The sequence below is a fragment of the Balaenoptera borealis genome (assembly GCF_965194805.1).
Source record: "Balaenoptera borealis genome assembly, chromosome: 1".
Classification (NCBI taxonomy): Eukaryota; Metazoa; Chordata; class Mammalia; order Artiodactyla; family Balaenopteridae; genus Balaenoptera; species Balaenoptera borealis.
In genome coordinates this window covers 128,940,352-128,957,686 of record NC_138860.1, presented here as the reverse complement: position 1 = coordinate 128,957,686, position 17,335 = coordinate 128,940,352, and the positions used below count along the sequence as shown (strand labels likewise).

At 39.1% G+C, this 17,335-nt stretch overlaps 1 protein-coding gene across 4 annotated transcripts in view; it reads right to left on the bottom strand.

Moving 5' to 3' along the window:
* SLC44A5 (solute carrier family 44 member 5) overlaps positions 1–17,335 on the bottom strand; it is a 356,753-nt gene that overhangs the window by 91,959 nt on the left and 247,459 nt on the right. For all 4 annotated transcript variants that reach the window (XM_082355240.1, XM_082355241.1, XM_082355239.1 and 1 more), the window contains one exon: positions 8,662–8,735. In XM_082355240.1, coding sequence (XP_082211366.1) covers positions 8,662–8,735 — 74 coding nt within the window. The remainder of the gene's footprint in view (positions 1–8,661; positions 8,736–17,335) is intronic.

Genomic DNA, 17,335 nt, shown 5'->3' with positions numbered 1-17,335 from the left:
AATCATTATTTTGTATCCCTTAAAGATACATTTTAACTGTTTTAATATGTGAGGAACAGGCCTGCCAAATCGTGCTTATGGCTTTTTAACACAAGCAATTTACAAATGCAATGAAGCAGATAATAGGACACATGATACCGAATTTGAAAATCTGTGTTCATGACACTGCTGCCGTAGAAACATTTTTGGAAGCAGCCCTGTGTCCGGTTGCCTGGATAAGAAAAACGACGTTTCTCATTTCACAGGTGGCCTCTTCCACCCAATGGTGAGTTTAGGGTCATGTCCTTGAGCACAAATCAGTCTCTCTCATGCTAACAATATTCTACTTGAAATCCTCTAGAATTCGTGCATTCAGCAAAATACAACAAACAGTAAAAATCTCACTCAGCATTAAAAAAAAAATCTGTTCCAGTAACAGTCAAAACTAAGTGTTTTCCTTTTAAAATGAAGGCTTCCATAGTAAAGTATTAAGTATGTAGTTTTATTTATAAACATCTATATATTTGTCAAGAATGCAAAAGGACATTTAACACTGGTTCTGGTTATTTATAAATACAATAAATTTTTCATTAAAAAAAGTTTACGAGAACAATTTTAAAAATAATGGAACAGGAGTCGTTTAAATTTCTTACCTTTTTATCGAAAAAAAATTTTTTTGCTAAAACAATGTTTCCAAGCTGTGACCTGATAGGCAGGCTCATTTTAGTTCTGAAGTCGACTAAAGGCACAGTGTGACTTCCTGTCACATTCATTCTCCATCACCAGTGTCCACTTACAATGAATATTAGGATCATACCTTTAAGCTCAATACAAAGGGATGCCTGGTGAGGCATAACATAATTTTTAAAATTATATTTATTTATTAGTAAGAGAGACTGTCCACTGCTTCTCTGTATAGACAGTATCAAAAAGTCATCTTGGAATTATCTTTGTTCTTCAAAAAGTCACTTGAGGGACCTCTCAGTTATGAAAATATGGTTCTCTCCCTTCCTCATATCCCTTGGGATGGGAAGACTAATTAGCTTTAAGAGAAGGAAGGGACAAGAACTAAATTTTTCTCCTTGAGATTTTAATTTAGGACAGAACAGACTGACCCTGAACTAGGTCTATAGGCCAAAAGGAATACAAATACCTTGAAGGCAGAGACTGGGCTGTTGTCCTAGGCTTAATAGAAGGGTCTAAGAGTAGGGGCTGCATTCTGATACTAGCCATGCTTTGAGGAGAAATGGCTGAGCATGGTATAAAGACTTAAAAAGCTATAGTCTTGGATCCTAGTGTAGGAAACCACTACAAGAGTGGAAGGATCCAGATGAGCAATTCACTAAGAAATGATCCAAATGGCACCAACCAAAACATCAGAGCTCCAGTAGACTACAAGGTCTTGCTCTCCAGTGAGAAACTGGAAATAAGACTGCCCCCTCCTTGACATTTCGGGGCAGTCCAGGTCAGGGTAAAGAATGATACGCTGGTTGCATATCATTCTTGCTATGAACACAATGAATGGAAAAGTAGATGTGTGACTGTATTGCTACCCCCAGACAACGCACATGTACTTTAATACCAGAAATGATGTGGTCAAGCTGGACTACATTTGATTTTTTTTAAATTAATTAATTAATTTGTATTATTTTTTTTTGGCTGTGTTGGGTCTTCGTTTTCTGTGCGAGGGCTTTCTCTAGTTGCGGCAAGCGGGGGCCACTCTTCATCGCGGTGCGCGGGCCTCTCACTATCGCGGCCTCTCTTGCTGCGGAGCACAGGCTCCAGACGCGCAGGCTCAGTAGTTGTGGCTCACGGGCCTAGTTGCTCCGCGGCATGTGGGATCTTCCCAGACCAGGGCGCGAACCCGTGTCCCCTGCATTGGCAGGCAGACTCTCAAACAATGCGCCACCAGGGAAGCCCTACTTTGATTATTAATTCAGCCATTTTGTTTATTCTCCACCTCACTCCATGAAGGATTTAAGACTGAATTATGTAAACCTCCTCCTTTCTGTACTTGGTACTCTCAGTTCCGCTGTTTCCAGTCGACCCATGATGGCCTTCCTTTAATCCTTTGCACTGATCTATAAATTACTTGCCCATCAAGGCCCTTTACTGGTATGTTTTGCCTTGGTTCATTCTCTATTAGAGGAGCAATCCCTAACCTCACTAAATTCAAGAAACAGGGATGCAGACCCCACCTCTTGATGAAAGGAATGGCAAAGAGTTTGCAGCCATGTGTTAAAACTACTATAGTTCAGCCTGTGGCTGCAAACTTTTTACATTCCCTCCACAATCAAATATGCTTTTACTCTCCCAGGAGCCCCAGAAGCCTCATCCAATTAAGGCATCAGGCTCAAGCTAAAGGTCTGAATCTCATCACCTAAGTCGGGTCCAGGGGTTGATGAAGCCCTTGAGGGTTGGTTCCTCTTGTAAGGATGGTGTCTTTAGCTAGATCATTGAACTCATTAGGTATATTTCCTAATTACCATTGGCAACAGTGTTGCCAAACCTTCACCACCGCCTAACAAAGTGCCCTTCCCTCCTGCTTCCAATTACATTTCCTCCCTTTCCTTCAAACTCTCGCCAACAACCCTTTCAAAATCCACCTGGCTTCTGAACACCACCTGGTCTCCAAAACCAATGCCCATATTTTAGGTTTTGTTAAGCCAGCATGCCACTTCTGGATATCAAGTTTTGTCCTGCTTATCTATTATTGCACCCCCAAACCCACTGGCTTAATACAACCATTTTATTTTGCTCATGACTTTGGGAGTTAGGAATTTGGGGAAGGCTTAGCTGAGCCCCTTGGGGCTCTCTCACGCAGCCAGATGTTGAGTGGGGTTTCAATCATCTGAAAACCCTCAGGGCTGACAGTAAACACTATCTATCCCTGGGAGCTCAGCCCAGCCTATTGACTAGGACCCCTATACAGGGCTTCTCCATGTTGCTTGGGTTTCTCACAGGATAGTGACAGAGTTCTAGGCTTGTCTGCATAAATTTACTTTCTTATTAACTTCCTATCTTCTCAACTAACAGGAATAATTATTCCAGAGGAAGATTAAAAAACAAAACCAAAAACAAACTTTAGACCCTAACTGTAAGTGCTTCCTGTGTAAATACAACAATGAAATAACTAACTCTCTCAACTGGAAATCCATTTGAAAAAAAAAAGAAAGAAAAAATTATTGAATGTTAAAATTGCACTATTGTATACATAATGCTAGCACAAGGACAGCAAGAACAATCTGCATAATAAATATTCCTATTCTTTTTTTCTAGCTACCACAATTGAATAGCACCCATCAGTGAAGTAGGACAAAAGAGGGCTATTACCATAAATGTTTGATCTTTCAAGGAGATTTGATTACCTTCTACCCAGACTCCACTTCACCCACTTGAACGGAGGTTCTGCCTTTCATCAGTCGAATGTCAAGTGCCTTTGTTGCATCCAAGTGTTACCCTAGCTGGCCATATTCTACATAAAGGGCAAAGAACAGTTTTTTTCTTGGGAGAATTTGTAAGAAACATGGCTCTTTCATGGGAGCACTTCTTATGAAAAGAACATGGATGAAAGTAAGCCTAAGAAGGTCCTGATCTAACAAAATGGCAAAAGATGCAAAACTACTTACAACACATCAGTAAAACTGACTTAGCTTCACCTTTCCTCAGGTGAAGGTACACATTCTTTCATGTTAAAAAAATTCTTAACACTCCTACTAACCTCTGCCAAGCGTTTTCCTTCATTCTTCTTTTAGTCCAACATTGTAAGAGTTAAATTTATCTTAGAAACAGGCAAGTACGGCTATTTGTAGTTCAGGGATGAGAAATATACATATATTAAATTTTGTGAGTCGCTCATTTTAATCAGTGGCATAAGGATTAATTTAGAGGAAACACTAAATTAATCCAATATTAAACACAGTTTTTCATTGAGGAATCTTTATCTTCCAATTTCCTTATGTGAATTAAGGCATTTACAAACTGAATCTGGAGATCTTGAACAAAAAGGCAGATTTCTCATCTTGCTCCAGAGGGAATGACAGTACACACTCCCGTTTCTTCTACCGTGCTGACAAGGGGGAGAGTGGCAGTGGCTTTCCCAGCTCTAGATAAGGACAGAAGGCATTTCTCTATGGATTACAAGAGACTGGCTCTGAGATACAGAGGAGAGACTTACTCAATTATGCCATAAGGCCTCCTAAGGGAAAGATTTTGGGCACAATAAGAGATCCCTGTGTGCATTCAAACTTTAATAACCAAAATTATGGGTTGCTATAGAAACAGTATAGTAAATTACATTTAAAAGCAATTTATTAAAATTCAGAGCAGCTAGATTATACAATGGTAGCAAATGAAGTACTGCCTCTTACTATTATGTAGCATTATTGGTGTAGCTGGATATTATTTCATTTACTCCTCATAACAGCCCTGCAAAGTAGGTAGTGTTTCCATATTTTTTTTTTTTTAAAGGATGAGAAGAGGATTTTTATTTATTTATTTATTTATTTATTTATTTATTTATTTATTTATTTATTTATTTTTGGCTGTGTTGGGTCTTCGTTTCTGTGCGAGGGCTTTCCCCAGTTGCGGTGAGCGGGGGCCACTCTTCATCGCGGTGCGCGGGCCTCCCACCATCGCGGCCTCCCTTGTTGCGGAGCACAGGCTCCAGACACGCAGGCTCAGTAATTGTGGCTCACGGGCCCAGCCGCTCCGTGGCATGTGGGATCCTCCCAGACCAGGGCTCGAACCCGCGTCCCCTGCATTGGCAGGAAGACTCCCAACCACTGCGCCACCAGGGAAGCCCTCCATATTTTTACAGGTGAGAAAACTACTGAGATTTAGAAAGTAGCTCAAGTCCACCAAATAACATGGGGAAACCCTAGATCTGCTTGACTCCAAATCTTTTTTTCTCTCATGCAACATATTTCAACTCGATGACAAAAAGTAAAAACAAAAAAATTACAGAGACAGACATGTGTCCCAAAGTTGGAGAAGCTAAAATTCTATTAGTTGTATAATAAGAAAATGCACTGTATTATAATATTCAATTTATATATTTATGTATTGTGCTACTAATGCATTAACGTTTAGAAGTTCAAATACACTGAAGAAATAACAAAGGAATCTTCTGAAGACCTAAGAGCACATTATTTGGTTTTGTGGTTTATACTCCTTTCTTCTTCTCTCCTTCCCTATCTTCCTGCCTTACTTTTTTGAATTCTCCATTTATGTGTAGTTTTCACCTGGTATTACTCAGATGATCTTTTGGAAATCACTTTCAATTGCTGTTCTCAAAGTATTTCTCTTTACTGGAAGATAAAACTGAAGACCAGAGAAAAGTATTTTCCATTGTTCTCTAGGTAGGCACTGCCTTCTTTCTGCTGATACAATCTATCCACATTAACTCTAGGCATTAATTATTGTTACTAGAAGCTATTATCTGACTTTCACAGCCCCCCCTCCCAATAATAATAAAGTTTCCTAAGTCAGCATCTAAGGGATAGGACTTAAGTCTCTGTGGATATGTGATACATTCATATGCAATGGTGAAATCTTTTTACAGAAAATATTCACACCAGTTCCTTTGGTAGTTTTTTCTTAAATTGAAGTATAGCTGATTTACAAATCTCTATTTTATTTATTTCCTCTCTGTTCTTTAATATTTCCTTCCTTCTGCTGACTTTGGGTTTTGTTTGTTCTTCTTTTTCTAATTCCTTTAGGTGGCAGTTTAGGCTGTTTATTTGAGATTTTTCTTATTTCTTAAGGAACACCTGTAACTGTTTATTATAGTTATAGTTGCTTTAGAATTTTCTGTCTTTTAGTCTTTAAGTGGTTGATCATCAGTCCTTATTATATATTTGCATTTCCTAGTGAGATTTTCCCTTTTAGATTCTTACTTCTTTTCCACTTAGATAAGACCCTTTAACATTTCCTCTATTCAAAATGATAATCTTGCTGTGTAGAGTATTGTAGGTTGCAGGGTTTTCCCTTCAGCACTTTGAATACATCATGTCACTCTCTTCTGGCCTGAAAACTTTCTGCAGAGAAATCAGCTGATAGCCTTACAGGAATTCCCTTGTATATGACTCCTTGTTTTCTCTTGCTGCCTTTAGAATTCTCTTTAGCCTTGACTTTTGCCATTTTAATTATGTATGTCTTGCTGTGGGTATTTTTTGGGTTCATCATGTTTGGGACTCTCTGTGCTTCCTGTACCTGGATGTCTATTTCCTTCTTCAGGTTTGGGAAGTTTTCAACCATAATTTCATCAAATACATTTTCAATCCCCTTCTCTCTCTCTTCTCCTTCTGGGACTCCTATAATGTGAAGGTTCATATGCTTAATGCTATCTCAGAGATCTCTTAAACCGTTTCAAGTTTTTATTTATTTATTTATTTATTTTGCTGTTCTGATTCAGTGATTCCCATTATTCTGTCTTTCAGATCATATATACATTCTTCTGGATCACTCAGTCTGCTATTCATTCCTTCTAGTGTGTTTATTTCAGCTATTGAATTCTTCATTTCTGATTGGGTCTTTTTTATATTTTATAGTTCCTTGTTAAAATTTTTACTGTGCACATCTATTCTTTTTCCTAATTCAGTAAACATTTTAATTACTAATGCTTTGAATTCTTTATCTGGTAAATTGTTTATTTCTATTTCATTATTTTTTTCAGAGTGTTTCTTTGGCTCTTTTAATTGACAGCAGTTCCTCTGCTTTTTCATTTTGCTTAACTTTCTCTGCCTCTATGAATTTAGGTGAAACAGTTACCTATCGTTGCTTTGAAGGGTTGTTCTTATGTGGGGCCATTCCTGTACAGGTGCAGTGTGTCCACTGCCTTTGGTGGGAGAGCTGGATTTGATGTGGATCCAAGTCACATCTTTCCTCAGGGTTTGCTGGCAGCTATCACCTTGGTAGGGGGTGGGGCTAGAGATGGAGGGGCTAGAGCTGGAGCCCAGTGTGAGGCAGGGCTTCCTTTCTGCTCAGTGGCTGTCACTGCCCTATCAGGGGTGGGGTCTGAGCCCAAGTTGCTGGAGCAGAAGCCCAGAGGGGCGGGCTCGAGCTGGCTCTGTTCCCCTTAAGTGTGTGTTTTCCCCTCTCTCTGAACTGGCACCTTTGCCCCAGAGTGGGGGAGTGCTGAAGCAAGTGGGGCTTGTGAGGGCTCTCTGCTCATGTTGTCTGCAGACAGAGGTCCAAGCTGTCTCTAATGCACTGCCTGTGCAGGCACGCACAACCGTTTTCCTTATTCTGCTCAGACACAGACTCAGGTGCAAGTCCCCTTTGCTCCTCACAGCGGATCAGTGTCCTCAGCCTCCCGCACCCCCACCCTGTTGCTGAGCCACATCACTGGGCAGGTGAGGCCTATGTGGACACTTGGCATGTGATCAGGGGGTGAGCTGTGGTGGGGCAGCTGCTGTCAGAGGTCGGGGCTACGTCAGATGCACTGCTTGAGTAAGCTCAAGAGTGGCTGCCACCATCCCACCCAGGCCGTGCCCAGGGACTAGCTCATCTCTGCCTCCCACAGTCGAGTCTTCTCCCCAGTCGTGGCTGCCCCAGATCCAGTGCTGCTCTGTGACATGGAATGAGCAGGATCAGAGCCTCTGCTTGGCTTGGGTGCATGCCAAGGCAGTTATGGGAAACCCAGCAGGCACTGCAGCAGACCTCTCTCCACCCTGCCTCAGGGCAAGACAGCACATGAGTGTTCCTCACAACTGGAGTCCAGGCTTCCCACAGCCCTCCTGTTAGGCCCAGCAGTCCTCCAACCAGCTAAGGGGGCTCGTCTCCTCTGTATAGGACCCCAGGACTGGGGCACCCAATCCAACCCAAGTGGCTCTCACTGCTTACTCCCCAGGGTGAGTGTCCAACTGTGTGATCTTTCTTGCCCTCTGAAGTCCCCTCCCAGGAGCACAGGTCCTGATCTGATTGCTTTTTTTTTTCCTTCCTACCCAATTATGTGTGTATCATTCTTACAGCCTTGGAGTCTTTCTGCCAGTTTCCAGTTAGTTTTCAGTGAGAGCTGCTCCACATGTAGATGTATTTTTGATGTGTTTGTGGAAGGAGGTGAGCTCCACGTCCTCTTACTCTGCCACCTTGATTGATCCCCTTTGGTAGTTTTTAAAACAACCCAAATAAAGACCATCTATATTCGCCCTCTTAATTTTCACTTCCATAGAGAAATCTTTAATCTAACAATGAACAACAGGATATCTCTTTCTGGTAGGCAAAGACAATAGGATTTCCTATATGTCAATGCATATTTGGTGAAATTCTTAATATCTGTTCCTTCTTTTTAATTTACTTATAAAAAGAAAAGGTTATGTATTACTTAAACTTATCTAGGCCCTAGTTCTTATTAGCAAATAGCAACATGAACTTTATTAGCTGCTTAATAAAATTTCAAAAGTAAAAATGATTAAAAAGCAACCATAAGGTTTTTTTGTTCTTCTGTATAATTGTATTTACCTAAGTAATTTAGGCTTGCTTTTGGATAAACTGCTTTGTGTTTATTTTTCATTGCATCTGCTACCCAATGAGTCCTGGTGAGGTACATTCCCTCCAGAAAATATAATAATCGATAATAAGAAGGATTTTGGAAGAAAATGATTAATGTTAAAAATGTGGCATTGACTTAGTTATTTAATTAGCAAATGTTAAATATCTTCTATACCTGTATTTACTCACCCACAAGTCCTAAAAGAATGTAGGCAATAATGAACAGTATGAAGATCATGCAGCACAGCACATCTGTACAACTCCTAAAGACAAAAAGGAATAAAGAGTTAAAAGCGTCCTGAGAAGACTCACATAGCATCCGTTTTCCTCCCTCTTTTGGACTTAATGTGTCTCCCCCAATTCCCTATGTTGAAACCTAACCCCCAAGGTGATAGTATTAGAAGGTGGGGGGGGGGGAGAATTAAAAGGGGTACAAAATAACTTATTGTTCAGTGCAAAAAAATATAAGAAGGGAGAAAAAGACAATAACAACAGTGATGTGCCATTTTATACCTAATAATTCTGAAAGGTAGATCGGATGCATTTCTGCAATCAAAGACTTTAGCAGCAGGGAGTGGTTATAGTTCCATGATTCAGGAAGTTTCCCCAGAGCTGTTAGTATTTATTTTCTTGATTCTTTATTTGTAAAATGTTTTTAGAGGTTAGAGTACACCAACATCAAGAAACTATTTTTTATTTGAAATTGTAATTTAAGCTATTTGATTTTCTTCATGCTTCCCAATACATGGTATAATAAAAAAAATTAGCCATTTCCATTCCCCTCTCTCTCCATTATCTTTCTACATGCACATTTAAAGGGTACTATTATTAAATAAAGGATTGACTACATAAGCTTTCTATGAGGAATAGAGTTGCAACTATTTGAACAACAATGTCTATAATGCATTAAGAAATGAAATGCGTCTAAACGGTAATTTTCCAGCTATTCTGAAAGCTGGATATTGTGAAATGAGGTTTAGAGAAATTTTAGCTCATAGAGACTTGGTTATTTTCTAAGGGATCACAAGTCAAACCAGTATCCAGTAGGATACTCAGGTTTTCAACTAAAGTATTTCCTATTTCTAATATTAAATTTTGTTCAGCTCATAAGTGGTCTAGAAGGTCAAAACTATGTCTTGAAAGTATGAAACAATACAATCATTCTTTACTTGAAACTTAATGAAGAATCTATTAGTAAAGAAAAAGATCGACCTATTTGACAGGATTAAAAGATGCGCATGAGAATTTTCATAGCAAAAACTTCTTGTTCTAGAGGGCATATGGATATGGTCCAGTCTTTTAGCACAGGCAGGCAGAAGTTACATTCTATTTTTAGTGGTGGTAGTAATAATAATAACGAATGATAATTGTACAGTAACAGACACAGTAATACCTTACACATTGATAAAACCCTGTTATACCTTTACTGCTCTCACATACATAACTTTGGTTTTTTAGGGGTAGTGAGGTAAGCTGACTTATGTAAGTCATGAGACCTCCATGAGAGAGAGGTAGTTAGAGAGGCAGACAAATATCTACGTCTCCGATACCTAAACTTTTTCATTTAGTGGCTATTCTAATATGATTACAACTTTCTAGAAAGATTCCAATTAGCCATATCTAAAACTCCACACACATCCTATTACTCTACCTCACAATAGGAAATGGATCCATCATAGGGAAAGCTAATCACAGTCAATGCAGAAACAAACTATCACTTGTTTAAGTCTAATTTCAACCCAGGAATTTTAAATTTCATTGGGACTGAAGAATTATGAGAATAATAAAAAGAGAAGAAAACAGGCACCCTCGTTTTCTTTGGTTAACAACCATTGAAGGCAAAACCTGATGGAGGTGAGGAGAGGATCTAGCTCGTGTGCATTTTGACACATCCTACTCAAGATCAGGTTCTCATCCTGTCAGGGCAGTTGCTAAATAGCCTGATACCTAATAACGAATGCCTGCAGGTGAGGAACTAAAGGAGAGAAAACTAGAACAGTGGTATGTTTTTACTAGAAATCTTGAAGTTGTCAAAGCCCTGTATGTAATGGTAACTACCAAGGAGACAGGGATGTAACCAGAAGCCCCAGACAGGCTGGCCAGCATCCTGTAATATTATATCTATAATATGTTTATATCTACATAGTTACATTGTATATAATATATACTATAATGACAATATCATATAGTATTATAACGTTTTCTTCTCATACTATGTAGTAAGCACAGAGAGAAGCACAGAGAAACTTAAAAACATACTAGAAAGATGAATAAAAGAAACTTAAAAACAGAGCACGAGGAAAGAAGCAGAAACCCCCCCCCCCCCCAATTTCTAAAAAGTAAAACCCACACTCCTCGGTTACTGGCCCTGATGAATGGCATCAGTCAGGGTTTGGTTCCATGTGGGGTTTTACATTATCATTTCTCTTTCTTTTTGGTGCCAAGGACACACTACAGCCCCAGGGGCTACTGTGTACCCACACAACCTCTCTCTACCCCTTCCCCCAGCAGTCTCTCACCACAGTGGGACAGCATTTCTCAGTAACTCACACCTTGAGATGTTTGGGGATTCTATTCTGGGACTAGGCAGGATAACGTATTCAAGTCTGCTTTGCTTTTCTGGAACTCTGCTTTAGAGAAATAGCAGCCGATACCCCATGGCCAGACTGGTTAATTTCATTTTATTTAAGCATGGAATAATGTTGAACAAAGTGAAAATTATGGAGAATTCAAGAGTTTCAAAAAGCAGGAAAGTTTTTCTAGATGAAACATTCTTATTTCTGAAATTTTTCCTATAGTGATTTGATTCCCTTTGCTGTTTAAAAATTTTTCTTTTAAAAATAGGTGTGTGTGTGTGTGTGTGTGTGTGTGTGTGTGTGTGTGTGTGTGCGCGCGCGCGCGCTTTCAGATAATTACAGTTATCTGTCATTTTTTTCCCCATTAACTCATCTATTTCTCCCCACTTCCTCAGATATATTCCCTACTGGAAAAAATTCACTGCTTAGAAAATTATTGGGAAATTGAATATGAAGAAAATATAAAATATAGCTTGGGCACCATTTTGGGAGTCAGAAACATAGCAGAAGCTTAATTCAAATTTTAGAAGTTACAGCACATCATCATTGATTCTTTGATTTCAAGGTATCTTTACAATCCCAAGTATTCTGTAGAAAATGAGTTATTTTTTAAAAACCAAGTATTTAATTTGGATAATTTTGAATACTCTTAAGATAGCTATTGAGGTAACTGGGTGATACAAGCTCATGGTTTAAAATCATTCTGAATCATGTTCTAGCTAGAGGCCTGTCATAGCTGTACATTTTCCTCAGTTGGGTCCATTTTCACTTTTACAGTAAGAACCACTATAAGAACCACTGTACTAACCTAAAAATGGGTTGCATCCCACTGAGTTCTAGAAAGAAGATTAAATATACCTGAACCCTCTCCCCTACCCTCCCTCCAAATCAAAGTCCAATTTTTTCAGAACAAGCTGCTTACACTCACGTTATAAGAAAGTTATTCAAATTTTTATTCAGATTGAGCTGTCCTGGCGTAAAAGTATTTTCAAAAGTTAAACTAGAAGTACCATTGCTATCTTACATCTATTTTTCCAAATTGCAATATGAATAGGATCCCAATTATATAATCATTTGCAGATTTCCCTTTCCTTCCTATCTCTAACCCACAAGTACAGAATGCCTACAGTCACCTCAACTTGAAGTCCTGGGAGTTTCCTTTGACTTTCCCTTTTTCATTGCTTATCTTTCATATTCAGTTGATAAGTTCTCTTGATTCCTTCTCTCTGATGTGTCTTTCATCCACCCCTTCCTTTCTATTCCTGCTGCCACATTGGTCCACATTCTCTTAACCTCTCTTCAAACTATTACTGTGGTCCCTTAATTGGGCTCCTGCATGTAGTCTCTGCCTGATCCAAATCATTCTGCACATCACTGATACCACTGATAGGGGACAATGTCACTTTATTATTTTAAAAATTGCAGTGCTTCTCCACCACCTGTTCAATAATTTCCAAATGTCTTAGCTTTATGTTTAAGAACCTACAGATTTAATCCTAGTTCAAGCCCCAGACTACCTTTCTAGCTTTTCTCCCTCTATTCATCTCAATGTGCTTCAACCAACTTGGACTTTTTCACTCACTGAATACACCATGAAATCTCCCTTGACCACACTCAGGGCTCTCTGTTCATGGTCCTTTTAGACTCATCCTCCTGGGATATCATATGTCCCAATTTGTAGGAAACAGCCAGGGTTTACACCTATTACCCTGAAGTAACAATTAGCAATGCTCCCTTTTACTATGAAAAGTGCCCCAGTGTGGATCTCAACCCCATCTACTAAAATCCCATTCTTCATATGGTCGGATTCCCTTCCTCTTCTAGGGCTGAATAACATTCCATTGCATGTATATGCCATGTTTTTTAACCCATTCATTTGTCAATGAACATTTAGGTTGTTTCCACATCTTAGCTACTGTGAATAGTGCTGCAGTGAACATGGGAGTGCAGATATGTCTTTGAGATCCTGATTTCAATTCCTTTGGACAACGTGGATAAACCTAGAGAAACTTATGCTAAGTGAAGTAAGCCAATCACAGAAAGACAAATAACTGCAGGATTCTACTAATTTGAGATATCTAACCCCTGGTGGTTGCCAGGGGCAGGAGAGAGGGGCAAATGGGGAGTCACTTATTCAACGGCAATAAGTTCCAAGTATGCAAGATGAATAAGTTCCAGAGATCTGTGGTACAACATTGTGCCTATATGTTTAACACCACTGTATTGGGCACTTAAAAATTTGTTAAGAGGGGAGAGCTCAAATTAAGTGTTCTTACCATAATTTTAAAAAAAAACACATAGCATGGAAGACATAATAACCACTGCAAGGCTGCAATATATAGGAATATATTTGTTCAAGTTCATAAGTTATTTGCATTTAAAATTTTGCTATGACTAAGCTTAATACAGGTATTAAATACATGATTGTAAATGTAAAATTTTTTTAACTTAAAAAAATTAAAGGAGGGACCTGCAAGATGGCGGAGGAGTAAGACGTGGAGATCATCTTCCTCCCCACAAACACATAAAAAATAAATCTACATGTGGAACAACTCCTACAGAACACCTGCTGAACACTGGCAGAAGACCTCAGACTTCCCAAAAGGAAAGAAACTCCCCACATACATGGCTGTGTGGCTGACAGGGTCTTGGTGCTCTGGCTGGGTGTCAGGCCTGAGCCTCTGAGGTGGGAGAGCCAAGTTCAGGACACTGGACCACCAGACCTCCTGGTCCCACATAATATCAATCAGCGAGAGCTCTCCCAGAGATTTCTGTCTCAATGCTAAGACCCAGCTCCACTGAACGACCAGCAAGCTCCAGTGCTGGACACCCCATGCCAAACAAATAGCAAGACAGGAACACAACCCCACCCATTAGCAGAGAGGCTGCCTAAAATCATACCAAGTTCACAGACACTCCAAAACACACCACCGGATGCAGTCCTGCCCACCAGAAAGACAAGATCCAGCCTCATCCACCAGAACACATGCACCAGTCCCCTCCACCAGGAAGCCTACATAACCCACTGAACCAACCTTACCCACTGGGGGCAGACAACAAAAACAACAGGAACTATGAACCAGCAGCCTGCGAAATGGAAACCCCAAACACAGTAAGTTAAGCAAAATGAGAAGACAGAGGAATACGCAGCAGATGAAGGAGCAAGCTAAAAACCCACCAGACCAAACAAATGAAGAGGAAATAGGCAGTCTACCCGAAAAAGAATTCAGAATAATGATAGTAAAGATGATGCAAAATCTTGGAAATAGAATGGAGAAAATACAAGAAAGGTTTAACAAGGACCTAGAAGAACTAAAGAGCAAACAAACAGTGATGAACAATACAATAAATGAAATTAAAAGTTCTCTAGAAGGAATCAATAGCAGAATAACTGAGGCAGAAGAACGGATAAGTGACCTGGAAGATAAGATAGTGGAAATAACTACTGCAGAGCCGAATAAAGAAAAAAGAATGAAAAGAATTGAGGACAGTCTCAGAGACATCTGGGACATTAAATGCACCAACATTCGAATTATAGGGCTCCCAGAAGAAGAAGAGAAAAAAAAGGGACTGAGAAAATATTTGAAGAGATTATAGTTGAAAACTTCCCTAATATGGGAAAGGAAATAGTCAGTCAAGTACAGGAAGTGCAGAGAGTCCCATATAGGATAAATCCAAGGAGAAACACACCGAGACACATAGTAATCAAATTGGCAAAAATTAAATACAAAGAAAAAATATTAAAAGCAGCAAGACAAAAGCAACAAATAACATAAAATGGAATCATCATAAGGTTAACAGCTGATCTTTCAGCAGAAACTCTGCAAGCCAGAAGGGAGTGGCAGGACATATTTAAAGTGATGAAAGGGAAAAACCTGCAACCAAGATTACTCTACCTAGTAAGGATCTCATTCAGATTTGATGGAGAAATTAAAACCTTTACAGACAAGCAAAAGCTAAGAGAATTCAGTACCACCAAACCAGCTTTACAACAAATGCTAAAGGAACCTCTCTAGGCAGGAAACACAAGAGAAGGAAAAGACATATAATAAAAAAATCCAAAAAATTAAGAAAATGGTAATAGGAACATACATATCGATAATTATCTTAAATGTAAATGGAATAAATGCTCCAACCAAAAGACATAGATTGGCTGAATGGATACAAAAACAAGACCCATATATATGCTTTCTACAAGAGACGCACTTCAGACCTAGGGACACATACAGACTGAAAGTGAGGGGATGGAAAAAGATATTCCATGCAAATGGAAATCAAAAGAAAGCTGGCGTAGCAATTCTCATATCAGACAAAATAGACTTTAAAATAAAGACTATTGGGCTTCCCTGGTGGCGCAGTGGTTGAGAATCTGCCTGCCAATGCAGGGGACACGGGTTCGAGCCCTGGTTGGGGAAGATCCCACATGCCGCGGAGCAACTGGGCCCGTGAGCCACAACTACTGAGCCTGCGCATCTGGAGCCTGTGTTCCACAACAAGAGAGGCTGTGACAGTGAGAGGCCCACGCACCGCGATGAAGAGTGGCCCCCACTTGCTGCAACCAGAGAAAGCCCTCGCACAGAAATGGAGACCCAACACAGCCAAAAATAAATAAATCAATTAATTAAAAAAAAATTTAAAAAAAAAAGACTATTACAAGAGACAAAGAACGACACTACATAATGATCAAGGGATCAATCCAAGAAGAAGATATAACAATTGTAAATATTTATTCATCCAACATAGGAGCACCTCAATACATAAAGCAAATGCTAACAGCCATAAAAGGGGAAAGCAACAGTAACACAATCATAGTAGGGGACTTTAACACCCCACTTTCACCAATGGACAGATCATCCAAAATGAAAATAAATAAGGAAACACAAGCTTTAAATGATACATTAAACAAGATGGACTTAATTGATATTTGTAGGACATTCCATCCCAAAACAACAGAATACACATTTTTCTCAAGTGCTCATGGAACATTCTCCAGGACAGATCATATCTTGGGTGGCAAATCAAGCCTTGGTAAATTTAAGAAAACTGAAATCGTATCAAGTATCTTTTCTGACCACAATGCTATGAGACTACATACCAATTACAGGAAAATATCTGTAAAAACTACAAACACATGGAGGCTAAACAATACACTACTTAATAACCAATAGATCACTGAAGAAGTCAAAGAGGAACTCAAAAAATACCTAGAAACAAATGACAATGAAAACATGATGACCCAAAACCTACGGGATGCAGCAAAAGCAGTTCTAAGAGGGAATTTTATAGCAATACAATACTACCTTAAGAAACAAGAAACATCTCAAATAAACAACCTAAACTTACACCTAAAGCAATTAGAGAAAGAAGAACAAAAAAACCCCAAAGTTAGCAGAAGGAAAGAAATCATAAAGATCAGATCAGAAATGAAAAACAAATGAAGTAGATGGTAGCAAAGATCAATAAACCTAAAAGCTGTTTCTTTGAGAAGATAAACAAAATTGATAGACCATTAGCCAGACTCATCAAGAGAAAAGGGAGAAGACTCAAATCAACAGAATTAGAAATGAAAAAGAAGTAACAACTGACACCGCAGAAATACAAAGGATCAGGAGAGATTACTGCAAGCAATTATATGCCAATAAAATGGACAACCTGGAAGACATGGACAATTCTTAGAAAAGCACAACCTTCTGTTCCTGAACCAGGAAGAAATAGAAAATATAAACAGACCAATCACGAGCAGTGAAATTGAAACTGTGATTAAAAATCTTCCAACAAACAAAAGTCCAGGACCAGATGGCTTCACAGGCGAATTCTATCAAACATTTAGTGAAGATCTAACACCTATCCTTCTCAAACTCTTCCAAATTATAGCAGAGGGAGGAACACTCCCAAACTCATTCTACAAGGCCACCATTACCCTGATACCAAAACCAGACAAAGATGTCACAAAAAATGAAAACTACAGGCCAACATCACTGATGAACATAGATGCAAAAATCCTCAACAAAATACTAGCAAACAGAATCCAACAACACATTAAAGGGATCATACACCATGATCAAGTGGGGTTTATCTCAGGAATGAAAGTATTCTTCAATAGATGCAAATCAATCAATGTGATACACCATATTAACAAAGTGAAGAATAAAAACCATATGATCATCTGAATAGATGCAGAAAAAGCTTTTGACAAAATTCAACACCCATTTATGATAAAAACCCTCCAGAAAGTAGGCATAGAGGGAACTTACCTCAACATAATAAAGGCCATATATGACAAACCC